Source organism: Macaca thibetana, chromosome 18, assembly GCF_024542745.1.
Source record: "Macaca thibetana thibetana isolate TM-01 chromosome 18, ASM2454274v1, whole genome shotgun sequence".
Taxonomy (NCBI): Eukaryota; Metazoa; Chordata; class Mammalia; order Primates; family Cercopithecidae; genus Macaca; species Macaca thibetana.
Genome location: NC_065595.1, coordinates 32,470,006 through 32,486,843, shown reverse-complemented (window position 1 = coordinate 32,486,843; position 16,838 = coordinate 32,470,006). Strand labels below are relative to the sequence as shown.

General features: G+C 48.0%; 2 protein-coding genes across 6 annotated transcripts in view; both read right to left on the bottom strand.

Annotated features, from left to right (window-relative positions):
* Nucleotides 1-16,838, bottom strand: part of ZBTB7C (zinc finger and BTB domain containing 7C) — a 310,798-nt gene that overhangs the window by 149,625 nt on the left and 144,335 nt on the right. For 2 of the 5 annotated variants that reach the window (XM_050768145.1, XM_050768146.1), the window contains exon 2: nucleotides 7,860-8,532. In XM_050768145.1, the coding sequence (XP_050624102.1) occupies nucleotides 7,860-8,008 (149 nt within the window). In that variant the 5' untranslated portion in view covers nucleotides 8,009-8,532. The remainder of the gene's footprint in view (nucleotides 1-7,859; nucleotides 8,533-16,838) is intronic. The other 3 variants (XM_050768147.1, XM_050768150.1, XM_050768148.1) reach the window with 2 other exon arrangements.
* IER3IP1 (immediate early response 3 interacting protein 1) overlaps nucleotides 1-16,838 on the bottom strand; it is a 1,095,035-nt gene that overhangs the window by 1,037,700 nt on the left and 40,497 nt on the right. The window lies entirely within an intron of this gene.

The following is a 16,838-nucleotide window of genomic DNA, read 5'->3' as shown; positions in this document are numbered from 1 at the left end:
GGTGTTTAATGCCTTGTATCCCTTTCTTCAGGGAGGCCTCAGACTGGCTGTATCCTTGGACCAGAGGTCACAGCCCCGGTAAGGTGGCCCCTCCACCCCACCCTCACTGTCTCTGCTTCCAGCAGCCCCTCCCTCTCCTTGCCCCTTTAGTGCCCCCGGGTGTAACAGCTCCCTGGTGTTCACAGCCCTGGGGTACTGCACTGGGTCTTGAGAGTTCCCTGCACCTGGCACTGGCCTTTGAACTCAACTCTCCAAATTGTCTACAAACTGGAGTTTGCCACCTGTTTCCTGCCAGGCTCCGGACTCATGCGGACCCCTGTGGAGGGAGGCAGTGCCCTCTCCCTTAAATGTATTTGGTACTTGTCTGCCCAGGAGGCCCCACATTGCCATGCTCAGGGAGGGCATCTCAGGGAGGGCATCTGCCGCAAAGCCATTCACACTGCAGAACAAAAGCAAGGGCTGCCACGTCGGGCCTCTTCTGCCTGCTGCTTCTTGTTCCAACTTCATTTCATCCTTTCATAAGTTACTGTTCTGTGAGAAGCATTACAAGAAGGAAATTAAAAGAGAGAAAAGTTGGTGGAGGAATACCTTTCTTTCTTTTTTTTGGTTTAAACCTTTTGTTATGATCTCTTTAGGAGCCTGATCCAACTAGAGGGACATGTGGCAGAATATGTTCTTCAAAATTAGTTCTGAGAGACACTTGGGGCTCTTTATTATTCATTCTATTAAAATCAAAATATTAGCTGATGCCTGTCGCATCGTCAGAGCGGGTCTGGCAACTTCTCTGATGCATTGTCTACTTGAAAGTAAAGACGAAGGCCTTTCATGTGGAAGCCTCTATCAGGTCCATTCTGTTCTGCTTGCAATGACAGAAAAACCCTGGCCTGCTCGTGTCTGAGACGCTGACAGATCCAGGGCAAAGCAGTGGAGCCCATCATGTGTCCCATTGTGCCAGGGCCCTCTGGGCAAGGCTGCCTCTTCCGGGGCCCTACCTTTCCCCCACCAAGGGTGGCCATTGAGCAGCAGGAAGACCCCTCCTTGCCCTACGAGTGTGGCTTCTCATACCCATTGATTTTGAAGTGGGTGGAGGGAACAATGCCAGGGACCACTAGGCTTAAAGATCAAACTGCCTTGCCATTTCCTTGGATGCCCTCTGCTGCCTTTACCTCTGGAAGAAATACCACAATGCAGATAATTCCATTTCTCCAGCAGGAACAAACCAATCTGGCTGTGGTGCTCTGCTCTAGAGCCACCCAGAGGTTGTCCTGGTGATGTCTTCAATTGGGGCCCTAGGTAAATAGAGAAGTTCTTAGCTCAACAGAGGCTTGTCTTTTCTGAGGACAGTGGGTGGGACCAGAGTCCCCAACCAATAAGGGATCCTGAATGGCTGAGCAAGGCTTGTGCCTGGTGGCTGAATTACACAGCAGATGAATGCAAGTCACTTGGGGGCCTTCCAGCCGGCTGTGGAGAAAGACTCTCCTACGCTGGATGTGGGGAATGTGGGTGCTGCAGGTGGTCAAGGAGGCAGAGATTCCTGGGGGCTGGGTGGGCTTCCCAGGGCTGGTGGGATTGGACAGGTAGTTAAGCACCGGGAAGGAGAGAGAAAAGGGAAGAGCCAGGAGGAATGTGAGTGACAAGCTTGGAAGCCAGGGTGGGAGACCATCTCGGGAGGGACAGGAAAGGAGCATCTGTTGGGGGAGTGGTCAGAAGTCAGGCTGGAATGCCCTCAACTGCAAGGAAGATATTTCTCTCTCCTTCCTTCCTTCCCTCCTGCCTGCCTGCCTGCCTGCCTGCCTGCCTGCCTGCAAGGAAGATATTCCTCCCTCCCTCCCTTCCTTCCCTTCCTTGGGGGAGTGGTCAGAAGTCAGGCTGGAATGCCCTGGACTGCAAGGAAGATATTTCTCCTTCCTTTCCTTTCCTTTCTCCTTCCTTCCTTCCTTCCTTCCTTCCTTCCTTCCCTGCAAGGAAGATATTCCTCCCTCCCTCCCTTCCTTCCTTCCCTGCAAGGAAGATATTTCTCCTTCCTTCCTTCCTTGCAAGGAAGATATTTCTCCTTCCTTCCTTCCTTTCTTCCTTCTTTCCTTCCTTCCTTCCCTCCCTCCCTCCCTGCAAGGAAGATATTCCTCCCTCCCTCCCTTCCTTCCTTCCCTGCAAGGAAGATATTTCTCCTTCCTTCCTTCCTTCCTTCCTTCCTTCCTTCCTTCCTTCCTTCCTTCCTTCCTTCCTCCCTCCCTCCCTCCCTCCTCCCTTCCCTTCTCCTTCCTTCCTTCCCTGCAAGGAAGATATTTCTCCTTCCTTCCTTCCTTCCTTCCTTCCTTCCTTCCTTCCTTCCTTCCTTCCTTCCTTCCTTCCTTCCTTCCCTCCCTCCCTCCCTCCTTCCTTCCTCCTCTCCTTCCTTCCTCCCTCCCTCCCTCCTTCCTTCCTTCCATTTCCTTGAGCAATCCTAAATTCAATATTAATCTCCCTAGACCTATCTTGTTGATAAATGTTGATTTCCCCAGCACACCTGTTCATATTTCAGATGGAAATATATTATAAAATCACGCCATTCGCTGGTGATTACCATGGTAATCAGGCACGCTCAATGACAGGCCAGCACTCCTCTTGAAGACAAGGGTCTGGAGATAGAAGCTTTCACGTCACTTATGCCATGCCTGGGGAGAGAGGGAAATGAAGCAGGCATGGGTGGTGTTTGGGAGGGATGGTTTCCTTCTCTGGGGAAGTCTTGGCAGACAGCACAGCTCCAAGGGCCCAGGAGGGCTCTGCAGGGTGATGGGGGGTGGGCCAGATGAAGGCAAGTAAGTGGGAGGGCAAGGCCTGCATACCTTGGTGTTCTACAGAGTATATACAGCTAGCAACACTTTTACAGGATCCATGGCAAGAGATCTGAGCTACCAGGATCAGGTATCTTAGTCAGAATATCATTCAACCTCCCACCAGGTATAGGAACAATCTCTACAGCCTCCTAGAACATCACAAAGATATAATTATTATTACTGCTTCTCTCTATAATAGGATTATGGTTTAGGGTCTGATGAAAGCCCAGGTTGTTTGGATGGTATTATTTAGTCCTGATGCAGTTCATTTTAAGTTTTCTAACCAGATTGCTTGGCTTCAGATTCCAATTCTAGCACTTACTGGCTGTGTGACCTTGGACAAGTTACTTAACCTCTCTGTTACTTTTCACTTGTAAAAAGCAGATAGTATAAGTTTCTAACACAGAGGACTGTTGTGAGGATTGTTAATTAATAAACGTAAAATGGTTGAAATAGTGCCTGTTACAGAGTAGTTGCTTCGAAAGGTAAGTCACTGAGATCCTTGAGTCACCCCTTTATTTTCATAGAAGAGGGAACTGAGGCCAAGCCATGGGGCAAGCAGGTAACGAGGACTGGACTGGACTGCACTCTGAGCTAATGCTGTTTATATGACACTCTATCCCCTTGCTCTCTAAGGCTAAGGAAAATTTCCATGGAGGAGTGCTGTGAGCTGAGCAGTGCATAAGAAAAGAGCGTGGGAATCAGCATTTTACCATGTGGCAGACCTGCCTGGGCTGTAGCAGAGCCTCCCCACTCAGTGGACGAGGGACAGGAAGGATCAAAGGTACAGCCAGTATCCTGGGCTTTGCACAAACATTGCCTCACCTCCTTCTCCTGATACCCCCATGTTATCCTTTCTGAACAAAGAGGCTACTGAGGCCCCAAGAGCCCAAAGCTGCATGACAATGATGGCAAATCAGGACTGGAACCCAGACCCCCCTGCCTCCCCACCCACAGCTCTTTCAGCTCCCTTCCCAAATATATCGGCTTGTTGGCCTCTAGCTGTCCTGTTTGCTACCCAAAACTAGGACCTGGTCCACCTTCTCAAGCCCAGTCACCCCCTTACTCCCACTGAAGCCCTGGAATCTTAGGCCTAGTAGGGGTTGCAGGTTCCAAAGTACTCACATCCTTAAAGGACATAAACATCTGTAGGCTTCAGCCACCCCCACAATTGCCTATGCACGTTAGATGTGCCTAATAAAAACAACCACTACAGTAGCTGCATTTATTGCTTACTCTGTTTTAGGGTCTATGCTACCTTCTCCTTTTAATATGATGATATTTGCCATTAATTGAATTATTTTACATTGCACCAGACATGGTATAATCCAAACCAGGCCAGGAGCTGCAGGCTCTGTATTACAGAACCCACCCCACCAGAGGCAGCTGACAGGCCATTATTCTGTGTCCTGCAAACTCTGTGCAGTGATAAGGAAACTCCACCAATTTGATGCTTTATCTGGTTGCAGGTTGAGGAAAGATATTATTTCAATCAAGATAATGATTCTATTTCTTGAACGGAAATGAGATTTTTTTTTTCATTGCCTCATGGGGGTGCCACCAAAATCTGTCTTGGGCTGGAACAGGTCATGAACAAGTTAGAGGATTTTCTTGTAACCTGAGAGAGAGTGTAAACATGAAGGAGAACTGAAAGAAGGGAGCTTGCTTGCAAGAGAAAAACGTATCTGCCAGGCCTACACGATTACAAAATAAGCTCAATTTGGAAAATGTATACAAGCATTGAACAGAGCCTTCAAGACCAAACTTCAGAAGATAAGTGCCCAGTGTGAGCCCCACAGCCTGGAATTCAAGTGAGGTAAATGGCCTTTAAAGGCCATGATGATACCAAAGATGCACAGAGGAGACTCAGTTATGACAGGACCTTAGACGTCTTCTAAGCCTGCTGTCAGGCAGTGTGGATCAGCTGTGTAACTGTGCTGACAGATGACCTAGCTCCTGTTTCAGCCCCTTCTACCAGAGGGGGCTTACCACCAAAAGAACCCATTCCATCTTGGACCAGATCCTATGTTGAGAAAGTACCTCCAAATTATAGTCAAGTCACTTCATAAAAGGAAACCACAGTGAAAATTCACATGGTGCTCGACAATGCAGGAAATCGAAATGCACTTTGGAAACAGAATACATGACATGCAAATGGCATCAGATGATAAATGCAGGGAGACCTCAATAATTCGCACTAAATAGTGAAGTTAGTGAAATTTTAAATTATTTTAAATATTTGGGGATTCCAGGGGCTGTCACGCAGTATCTCAAATAATTTGCTTTAAATAATAATTTAAATTGTATGTATAATTTGCTTTAAATAATAATTATTATTTGCAATTAGAAATAAAAATAATTTATTATTTGCAATTAGAAGTAAAAGTAATAGGCCGGGCGCGGTGGCTCACGCTTGTAATCCCAGCACTTTGGGAGGCCGAGACAGGCGGATCATGAGGTCAGGAGATCGAGACCATCCTGGCTAACACGGTGAAACCCTGTCTCTATTAAAAATACAAAAAATTAGCCGGGCGTGGTGGCGGGCGCCTATAGTCCCAGCTACTCGGGAGGCTGAGGCAGGAGAATGGCGTGAACCCAGGAGGTGGAGCTTGCAGTGAGCCAAGATTGAGCCACTGCACTCCAGCCTGGGCTACAGAGCAAGACTCCGTCTCAAAAACAAAAACAAAAAAACAAAACAAAACAAAAAAAATTTAGAAGTAAAAGTAATTTACAATTCCTGTATCAATTGTTTATATAGTAACTCTAAAGAGTTTGAAAACGTTTGTAAAGTTCTTATGCATTTTAAACATTCCACTGAGAGCTGAATCAGGCTATTAATTGCTCCCTCTCCAAAGAAAAGGCCTATTTCAGTTCAGTTCCTTCTGGAATAACCCCTACTGCTGACTCTAAAGACCCAAGAAGGTGGCACCTTTCTATACTGCATCAGATTCACCAAAATTTTGGAATCTAAACCACAGTGTTGTTGGGTGCAGACTATCATTGGAAAGTAACACAAAACTCTGGCAATATTGGTTGTCTCTAGGATAGGAGCCTGCTTGAGGCCAGAGGTAGAGAGGAGACTTTTTACAATATACCTTCTGGTACTTTTGAATTTAGAGCCATGAGACGATAGTGTCTATTAAGAATAAAATTCCAGTTAAAAAAGCACACACTATTTTCAGTTAAAAAAACAGACTTCGGTATTGATTTCTATTTTAATACTTATACTCCCAAAATACAACCTTACTGCAATGAAAATTACTGCCAGGTCAGTGAAAATGACATGTGGCTGTCTTGACAATAGTGGTGCTCGCAGGCATGAGAATAAAAGCAACTGATGCTCTGTCCAGGTCTCTGTACGTGCTGGGGGTGCCCAGTCCCCAGCTGCTGAGTGTGGCACACAGGCCCTTTTGGCTCAGCCCTTGCCTCCTGCTTATTCATCCTGGGGAAGAAGAGTAATTGTTGTGCTGCCCCATGGGGTCCAGTTTGGAGGCTGCACCACCAGCTATACTCTGGGGGCAGCTGCTGACAAACAAGGGGACACACAAGCCCTGCCCCCTGCCTCCAAGTCAGACATCACTGTAGTGCAGTTGACGTGGACCAGACCCAGGGAGACCTGCCCTGAGACCACATTCTCACTCAGCTCTTGCTTCTTTATCCAGCTTCCCTCTCTCCTTGACAAGGGTTTCCTAAGAGCTCTCCCTGGATGCATCACATCCCACTGAAACCTGACTCAGGCTCTGCTTCTAGGAAGCCCAACCTAAGTCAGTCACCAGTGGCTCAAAATGAAGCCCTCCAGCATCTTTTCAGAGGGTGGTCCCAGGAGTTGGAAGCGCACATGAGCCTTCCTCCTTGAAGGCAGCACCATAACCACCTTCCTGCCTCGCCGAAGACCACCAGTCTGACATTATACAGCCCACGAAAGCCAGCAACAGCAAAACACGAACATCCAGAACAGAGAGAGTTCCGACAACCGGACCCCATGGGGCAGCACAACAATTACTCTTCTTCCCCAGGATGAATAAGCAGGAGGCAAGGGCTGAGCCAAAAGGGCCTGTTGCATAATCAGACCGATGTCCAGTTATGTGCAGTGGAAAGTCAGTGTGGACGTCTTAGGCAGCTCTACCACTTACTAGCAGAGCAAACTAGAGCAAATATTGAACGATTCTGAGCCTCAGTTTCTTCATCTGCAAAACGGGAATACTGGACAGAGCCTTTGTAAAACACCTATGAGGCAGTACCATCAAGTGTGCTGTGAACTGGTCATGCAATGTGAATACTGGCTGTTGTTATGGAGATTTAGAACTAGCTACCTTCTCCTGCTTGCTTGGGACAAATATTAATTAATCATCATTAAATAAATAAATCCCAGCACAGTACCTAGAGCTCCCTGTGTGAGAAGCAGTTCTGGGGAAAAGCAAGCGGACAATTGGGAGTGCTGTATTGGTGACTGTCCACCAGGAGCTCAGGATGTGGTCCCATTAGTGGCCTCACAGGGCTCTGGTGGCCCTTGGCTACAGCTGTCTGGAGAAGTTTTTCTCTCTCTCTCTCTCTCTGTGTGTGTGTGTGTGTCTTATTCTCTCTCTCTCTCTCTCTCTGAGACAAAGGGAATATCTCCAATGTAGATTTCCTGTAATCCACTCAATGTATAGACTGATCTCCAGTACAACCTCAAGTTTGTGAAAAATTTATGCAGTCATTTTCATGTCATAGAGTGGCCGAGAAACTGGCAGAAACTAAATTTTATTCACATAGGTGAAGAATCCTTTATTCCATCCTGATTCTTTGCATCTAGATCATTCCTGAAGCCATGCCAAGCCCTCCAGCACCCGGCCCTGTCCAGCCTCACCAGCATCTTCTCCCCTCTCACCCTCAGACCCATGCCTACGCCATCCTCCACGTAGGCATCCACCCATTCCTTCTATGGCCTCCCTCCTCCATCAGTCCAGTTCAAGCCTCTCCTTCTCCAGGAAGTCTTCCCTAACCATTTCCCATCCCCAGCATTTCTGCCCGGGCCATGCCAGCCAGAGCTGGCACACACACCTGGTCATAAAGTTCTTTGTCTCATGTGCAGGTGTCTTCTCTTCCCACACTGGACTGAAAGCTCCTCCAAAACAGAGCCAATGCCTGCTGCTTCTCGTGGATTTCCCAGAGCCTCCAGGTGCTGCCTGGCACCTGGTGATTAATGACATTCTCAGATTGATTAATGGATTGGTTCCTGTGACTGCACTTAGTTTAACATACTGTTAAATGGCCTCTATGAGAATTTACTGTTCTGAATAGGGGGTCAACCTAGCAGCAAACTTAGAATTGTACAAACTGTTTGTGGCCCCAAGTAAAAAATAAAAGCACATTTCTCTTTTTTCTAGAGTCCTGCTCTCCTGCACAGCAATCAAGTCAAGGGAGTGACTCTTTCACGAGCCAGTGGGAACATTCTCCACTTAGAGGGCAGAGCCAGGGTTCAAACCACCCTCCTTCAACTCAATGCCTTACATTCCTGGGTTCAGCCCCACCCTGAGGGAGGAACCTTCCAGAAGAAGAACCAAAAGCCGATCCCATCCAGGTCATGCTCTTTTCCTCTAACAGGGAAATCCAACTACTTCCCAGGAACATTGTTAAGCCACAGAACTAAAAAAAGCAAAATTCATACTCACAAGCACCGACGCCTTAGTTTTAAATTTCAGGACACCAGTTTTTCTGCAAATCTGCTCATTTCCTGCAAAGAGAAGAAAGGGACGGAGAATCATATTAGCATCTGCTCTGGGTATCCTCAGCAGTTTCCTGGCCGACCTCAGGCTTCTGCACCTTCTCTGTGTTCTCACTCCCAGCAGCACTCTCCCCTCCCCAGGCACACCGCATGCTAGTTGGGTGGGCGCCCCTCGCTCTTCGCAGGATCCCACCCCTCCAGGCCCGTGGGCTCGGCCCACGCCGCCTCCCTCTCCCTCCCCGGCGCTGTGCCAGTCTCAGATTGACCACTGCCTCCAATTCCCTGAAGGCGCCCCGGCTTCTTCCCACTCCGGAGTGAGGCCTCCACTTCTGTAGCATGGGGTTGCCTAGCAACCCTGCGCGTGCAGCTCGGAAGGCCTTCCTAAATTGGACCTCACAGCACAGGGCATCTCCTTGTACAGCTGCCTGCATCTTAACAATCTGGCTCTGAATAATAACACAATGGTAATTGCATTCATGGACCCCAAACTACATTTAAATAATGTTCAAGAGCTGACACAAACCAACAAAGGCCAGAAAATGCATCGTGGAGGTTGACTGTGAGGCCAGGCAGGAACGTTCGGGGCGGGAGGGAGTTGACACCAAAGACTTGAGTTAATGACAACGCTAACCTGAACTGTGAATTCTCCTGCATTTCGCTTGAGTGTGTCACCACTGTAATGTGTTGTAATGTGAGTCTGGGCAATTAACGCCCAGAGGCAGTGATGCTTCAAGACAGGATGCCCTTTAGTTCTGCTGATGCATACGTGGATTTTTGGAGGGAGTCGGGAAGTGGGGAGCTCCTTGGACAGCAGGGGAGACTGTTCATGAGTGATTTTACTTGGCTTTTACAATCGTGGCTAAATCCATTTTCAAAGGTGGGGGAAAGAACTTACCAAGCAAGGGCACAAAGCATTTGCTACCTCAGCGAGGGACAAATTCGACATGACTGATGCACTTCAGGATAAGAAGTGAAGGCAAAGAGGCCTTGACACTGGCCAAACGCAGACTGAGCAGCCTAGCTCGGAATGGGGAAAGGGGTGGGTGCGAGAGGCCAGCTTCGATCTGTGTCCCTGGCAGAGGATACTGTGCAGCTCTGCTCAAGAGAGGAGGGTCTTAGCACACAAGCAATGGCAAGCTGGCAATCTGCTCCTTGTGGAGCCTTAGCAGCAAGGGCTGGCAGATCAGCCCTGATCATTTGAAAGCTAGAAGCATTTTGTTTTTAAGAAGCTCAATCCTCCTGCAAGGGTCTGGGGCAGATATCTGTACATCCACGTCCATCCGCATTGTTCACAATAGCCAAAAGACGGAGGCAAGCCAAACGTCTATAGGAAGAAGAATGGATAAACAAATGTGGTATATACATGCAGAAGAATTTTATTTAGCCTTAAAGTGGAAGGAAATTCTGATACAGGCTACAGCATGGATGAACCTCCAGCCCATTATGCTAAGTGAAACAAGTCAGTCACAAAAACACAAATACTGTATGATTCCACAGGAAGTAGAAGGCTAGGCGTGGTGGCTCATGCTTGTAATCCCAGCACTTTGGGAGGCCGAGGCAGGCAGATCATGAGGTCAGGAGATCGAGACCATCCTGGCTAACACGGTGAAACCCTGTCTCTACTAAAAATAAACACACACAAAAATTTAGCAGGGCGTGGTGGCGGGCGCCTGTAGTCCCAGCTACTCGGTGGAGCTTGCAGTGAGTCGAGATGGTGCCACTGCACTCCAACCTGGGCAACAGGGCAAGACTCCACCTCAAAAAAAAAAAAAGACAGGAAGTAGAATGGTGGTTGCCAGGGCTGGGCAGGGAAAGGAGAATGAGGAGTTATTGTTTAATGAGGATAGAGCTTCGTTTGAAAAGATGAAAAAGTTCTAGGATGGATGGTGGTGATTGCACAACGGTGTGAATGTTCTCAATGAATCACACACTTAACAAATGGTTAAAATAAAAATCACCCTGCAACAATAGCACAGCATACACCTCCACACTGTGTCTCTGCAAGACTTCAGTCCATCTTCATTTTGGAAGTCAGAGTGGCCTGTGTCATTCACAAGCTTGGACAGGGAGACTCACTAGGACCAAAGGACACAGTGGACAGTGTGACTGGCCAGGGAGCCTGTATTAGTCTATTCTCACACTGATAATAAAGACATGCCCGAGACTGGGTAATTTATAAAGGAGAGAGGTTTAATTGACTCACAGTTCTGCATGGCTGGGGAGGCCTCAGGAAACTTACAATCATGGTGGAGGGGGAAGCAAACACATCCTTCTTCACATAGTGGCAGCAAGGAGAAGTACAGAGTGAAGAGGAGGAAAAGCCCCTTTATAAAACCATCGGATCTCGTGAGAACTCACTCGCTACCACAAGAGAGGTATAGGGGAATCTGGCCCCATGATTCAATTATCTCCCACTGGGTCCCTCCCACAGAATTTGGGAATTACGGGAGTTACAATTCAAGATGAGATTTGGGTGGGGACACAGTCAAACACTATCAGAGCCCATGGCTCGTAAGCATGGTGTTTGTGCAATGTGGCCTCAGACAGAGAGAGCGGTCTGAGAATTGAGAGACAGGATTCTCCTGTTCCCACCTCTTGAAATCCAAACACCATCACCTTCCAGAACTCAGCCTCCTTCCGCTTAACCAGTCCTATCCCTGTGTCCCCTGCCTGCTCTCCCCACTGGGAACCTGGGCTCTTATTACACTCTCATTGTTACCCTTTGTTCACCTCATGGCCCCTGCCTAGAAAGCCCCTTCCTGTGCCCACCATCTGACCTAGTCTTGCTCTTTCTACTGGGTCCACATCAAAGTCCACCTCCCTCATCACGCCTTCCAGATCCCTCCCAGTTGTACTTTCTCTGAATGCCACAGCCTGTAATCAATCACTTGCTTAGGTACTATTCTATGTTCCTGTCTGAAAATCTGGTCTCTTCTAATAAGTCCCTGAAAGGAACCCTGAGCAATGATTACTGCTAACATTTTTTGTCTACTACAGGCTATAGCTCAGGGCTGAGCATACCACGGCTGCCAGACTGCCTTGCCTCCTTTCTCAGGGAATTCTAACCATAGCTCCCCTGCCTAGGGCACAAAGCATGACTGCTGGCTGCAGTGCCCTGGAGCTAAATATTCCAGGCGGATGTTCAGTTCCCTCCAGTCACTTAGAGGTGTAACTCAATGTGTGCAATAAACAATAGAGCATTTACAGATTTTATTAATTTGGAAAGGTCATTAGCGCTAACAGCTTCTCCAAGTGAGAGTGAATAAATAGCATGGGTAATTTTTTTCTATGCCCTGGATTTTTTTTCTTGGAATGTACTTTAAGCCTAAAAAATAATGTTACAAGTAAAAAAGAAAAAATCCAGGCCTTGGAGACAGGGGGAGACTGACAGGAGTTCTGGACAAGCCTCGTCCCCTCTGTCTTCCCATCTGCAAAACAAGGGGTGGTCTCAAAGGTTCTTCCAACTTAGGAAAATAAAATTATGATTCGATTTTAAGAATGTGAAATTAGCTAGTGACCTTCCAAGTTAGCAGTTACTGCCTCTCCCCCACCCATCCTTCCAGATGCCCCTCGCCTCTGGATAGATACGGCATGAGTTCATGCCTCTGCAGCCAGAACAAGGTTCTTAATCATTTCAGGTGCCTTCCCGGGCCCTGACCTGGGTGCTCTCAATCCTGACGACCTGGCTCGCCTTGCTCTCATTAGATCATTAAGGAATACTCAAGACTAATGACTTGTTTTCTCAAATCTCCAAAAATGGCTGGAAAGGGGCAGGAGGGCATCATCCAAGCTCTGTCTCTCCAGTCCTTGGCTCGGTGACCAGCCAGTGCTGTCTGTCAAGGGCTGGCCTCTGTGGGACAGATGCTCCTGGCTCTTCCCCACAGGCAAGAAATGGAAGCAGCATTCAGGGAGTGGAGTGGAGGGGCTCTGGCTGCAGCCTGCTGTTGTGGGGAGAAACACTTGGCCCTTGACCAGAGTGCTGTTTGCCAAGGCTTTTCCCGACATCCTTTTCTCTCCATATCCTCATCGGTCCCTCTTCTCTCTGCCTTGGGTGTGGGCAGATGCTGGGAAGATGGGAGTGCAATGTCTGTCTGTGACTGTGTGGCCACTCATGCCCCCACCTCCAGACTGCCTGGGATTATCAGGAGCAAGAAGACTGAGTGTGAATCAAGACTCTATAAGTAACAACATTAATACTAATCTTCACATTACCATTGATATTAATTATATGATGGCTTATGATTAAAGAAGTATTTTCCCATGTATGTATCAGGTAGGTAGAATAGATTCAACACATTTGTTGAGCACCTGCTGGGGATGCAGATATGAAAAGGTGTGAGTCCTGCCTGCCAACTCCTTGCAGGAGTGTTATAGACAAGATGATGGAGGCACAGAGGAGTTGAGCAACTGTCTTAGCGCCATCCAGCTAGCAGACACTGAAGCAGTGCTCAAACCAAGCCCATGAACTCGGGGGCCCTTTGCAACTGTACCTGTGTGACTTGTGAGTTTACTATGAAATTTAGCCTGCATAATGTCATTCAGAAGGGACCAGCCACTAGACAGGATGGTTTGGGGACAGTGGGATTTTGTGTCTAGAATGAAACAATAACCATGGGCTTCAAAGTGCATGGGAGGCCCTAGGCACCGCAGAGAGGCAGGCCCTGAGCTGAGCACAGTGCAGAGCCCATTGCAGACACAGCCTTGCTGTCCATGGCCTTTTTGCCTATTGCTAAAGACCTCTCCTCTCAGCAGCCTTTGTAGAGAGGCCTTGAAAGTTGAGGCAAATTCATGACATCTTCCCCCCACCATCCAATCTGCACTAACCTTTCTCTGGCACAGCACTTATAATCAGCATGTGACACAAAATTGGTGTTGTTCTTCTTGGAGTCTCTTTTCGGGGGAAAAAGTCCCATGCTCGGGGGAGTCGTACAAATCTCTCACTTTACAACCAAGGCCACGGAAGCCCAGTGGGGCCAAATACCTTGCCTTGAGCACACTAAAGACAAGAGCAGAAGTCAGATTCCCAAACTCCCTACCCAGGACCTACACACACTCGCCTTGAAGAAGTGGGTAGGGACAGGCTGTGCTTTGCTTCCTCTGACCTTCCAGCAGGTGGAAGATGAGCACACGGCCACCCTCAGTGAGCATCTGTGGCTGGGAGGACGGCCAGGTCATGGGTCCTGTGGCAGGGTCTGTAGCTCCCAAGAGGCCATAATGCTTCGTGGTTCAGAGGCAGCCTGGCCCTGCCATCGACCAGCTGTGTGACACTGGGTGAGTGACTTGACCTCTCTCTGCATCAGATTTTTACCAGCAAACGGGGCATAATAATGCTACTTGCATCCTATTTCACAAGGCTGAAGCAAGAATTAAATAAAGAGAACAAGGAGAAACACTTGGTGCAGGACCTTAGCTGGGGCCAGCAAGGCTGGCTTTTCTCTGGGAGGTGAGTTCCATGGTGGCAGGTGGAGGACACTGAGCACTGTGCTTATTGCTCAGTCCTCAGTGCCTTGCATGGGGCAGACACAAAAATGATAGCTGACCGCATTCCTGGAGAAAGTAATTCTGGGACTAGTGGGAGCCCAGTGATTGGTGAGAACGAAGCCTGGTGTGTTGAGTTTTCACAGCAGGTGGGCCAGCCTCAGTCCTGAGAGGCCTGGAGGTTGTTCAGCTGAGAGTCTGCAGTGACAGGGAGGCCGTAGCTGCTCCTCCCAGGATCCTTCAGAGGCTATGTTTGATGGGTTGCAGTTTGATTTATCTCCAATATTAAAATCAACCACCCTTGGAATGCAAAATGGTACAGCCACCGAGGAAGACAGTTTGGCAGTTGCATACAAAGCTAAACACAGGCTTACCATACACTCCAGCAATCACACTCTCAGGTATTTACCAAACGATTTGAAAACTTAGATCCCCACAAAAACCTGCACACAAATGTTTATAGCAGCTTTATTCATAATTGCCAACAACCGGAAGCAACCAGGCTGTCCTTCAGTAGCTGAGTGGATAAATAAACTGTGGAACATCCAGACACCAGAACATAATTCAGCGACAAAAAGAAATGAGCGATCAAGCTACAGAAAGATATAGAGGAAACTTAAATTCATATTTCTAAAAAACATGAAAGCAGGTGAAAGACGGCAATTGGAAAAGGCTACATACTGTCTGATTCCAACTATATGACATTCTGGAAAAGACACAACTATGGAAACAGTAAAAAGATCAGTGGTTGCCAGGGGCTGGGGGAGGAAGGGATGAATAGACAGAGTACAGAGGATTTTTAAGGCAGTGGAACTATTCTGCATGATACTGTAAAGGTGGATAGATGACATTAGGCATTTGTCAAAACCCATAAAATGGTACAACACAGACAGTGAACTCCAGTGTAAATGGCTGATGATTGACTTTATTTTATTTTTTATTTTTTGAGGTGGAGTCTTGCTTTGTCACCCAGGCTGGAGTGCAATGGTACGATCTTGGCTCACTGCAACCACCAACTCCTGGGTTCAAGCGATTTTCCTGCCTCAGCCTCCCAAGTAGCTGGGGCTATAGGCCTGCAGCACCACACCTGGCTAATTTTTGTATTTTTAGTAGAGACGGGGTTTCACCATGTTGGCCAGGCTGGTCACGAACTCCTGACCTCAGGTGATCCGCCTGCCTCAGCCTCCCAAAGTGCTGGGATTACAGGCATGAGCCACTGCACCCAGTGGATGATGGACTTTAGTTAACAACAATGTGTCAGTATTGCATCATCGATTATAACAAATGTGCCACACTAATGCCAGATGGTAATAATAGGAGAAACAGGGCGAGGGAGGGTATAGAAAAGGGATATGTTGTAAGGACTCTCTGTAGTTTCTGCTCAATTTCTCTATAAACTTAAAACTGCTCTAAATAATAAAGTTTCTTAATTAAAAAAAATCAACTATTTCAAAACACAACACTCTGGGCCAATAACTACGGGGCATCACTGAGTCTCCACTGGACTCCCAGGCCCCATGCTGGGGACTTGGAGGACTGTAAGACCTGCACGATCCTCCCAACTTGAAGTGCAACGATGTCTGGCCGAAATGTTAGAGACAGTGTGAGAAAGTCAAGTAGGGAGGCCAGCAGGGCCTCCAGCTGGTGATGCAAACAGGGCTGTGCACCCCAGCAACCCGGGCACCTCTGGCTATTAGGCAGTGATTCTAGTCTTAATTCACTCTTTCTGAGAATACACCCTGGGCCAGGTACACACTCCCTGACTTCCAGAGGAAGGATCTATAATAGACTTAGCCACCTCCTCGCAGGTCTAGAGGCTAGACTCTGCCCAGCCTTTTCCTAGTCCCCACACTCCCAACACCAGATATAGTAGGTGTTCAATAAACAGGTATTGAATTAAACAGTAATTATTTCTTACTATTTAGTAATTAAACAGTAATTATTTCTTACTATTTAGTAATTAAACAGTAATTGTTACTATTTAGTAATTAAACAGTAATTATTTCTATTTAGTAATTAAATAGTAATTATTTGCGTGCCTCTTGCTCCCCCATCCAAAAAAAATCTGATTATAAGCCCCTTACCCAACCTCCCAACAGAGTTCTTGCTGAACAAAATGAATAGCAGAATTCAGGTGGAAAGAACAGGCCATAGGAGAAACCTTGTGTTTGTTAATGGGGGCACTTGCCGCAGTGCTGAGAGAGTATCTCAGAAGTGACTCTCCTGGCTGCACCTGCTCTGCTTCGCTCCCTTCCCCAGCAGGATGGACACTCACCAGCTCCTGCAGGGAAGGGTGGAGAGGCCAGGATCCACTGAAACAAGGTGGCAGGTGCATGGAGTCATCTCTGAGCATCCTGCCTCACCAGTGTGGAGACAGAAGCAGAATGAAGCCCCTTGGTCCAGGGACCCACTGTGGGGGTGCCTCTGGGAAGCCCAGCAAGCATTTACGGGGAGTCAGCTGGGGTCTACTCCCTGCCACCTAGCCAGCAGGGCATGAAGTCATGGTGTGATTCAGAGAGAGTGGGGGAGGTTGTGTCTATGTGTGGCTGAGAGCATGGAATCTTCCTTCAGTCATTGCTCTGGGGTGACAGCCCCTTAGAAGTCCACATTTCTGTGACCTTGGCCTGGAATCTTAAAATAGCCCTGAGAAAGAGGGAGGGCTGAGCCCAGAGCCAAGGCCAACAGTGGGGCCTGGGCCAGGGGAGGGGAGGGCAGATGAGCCTGTCCAAGGAACAAAGGCTTCATCTCCCTAGTCTGGCTGCCCAATCTGGGCCTCCTGCTCAGTCATGTACACTTTATTTTTTCTAGACTCAGGGAACTACTCCTGGAGCTAGGCG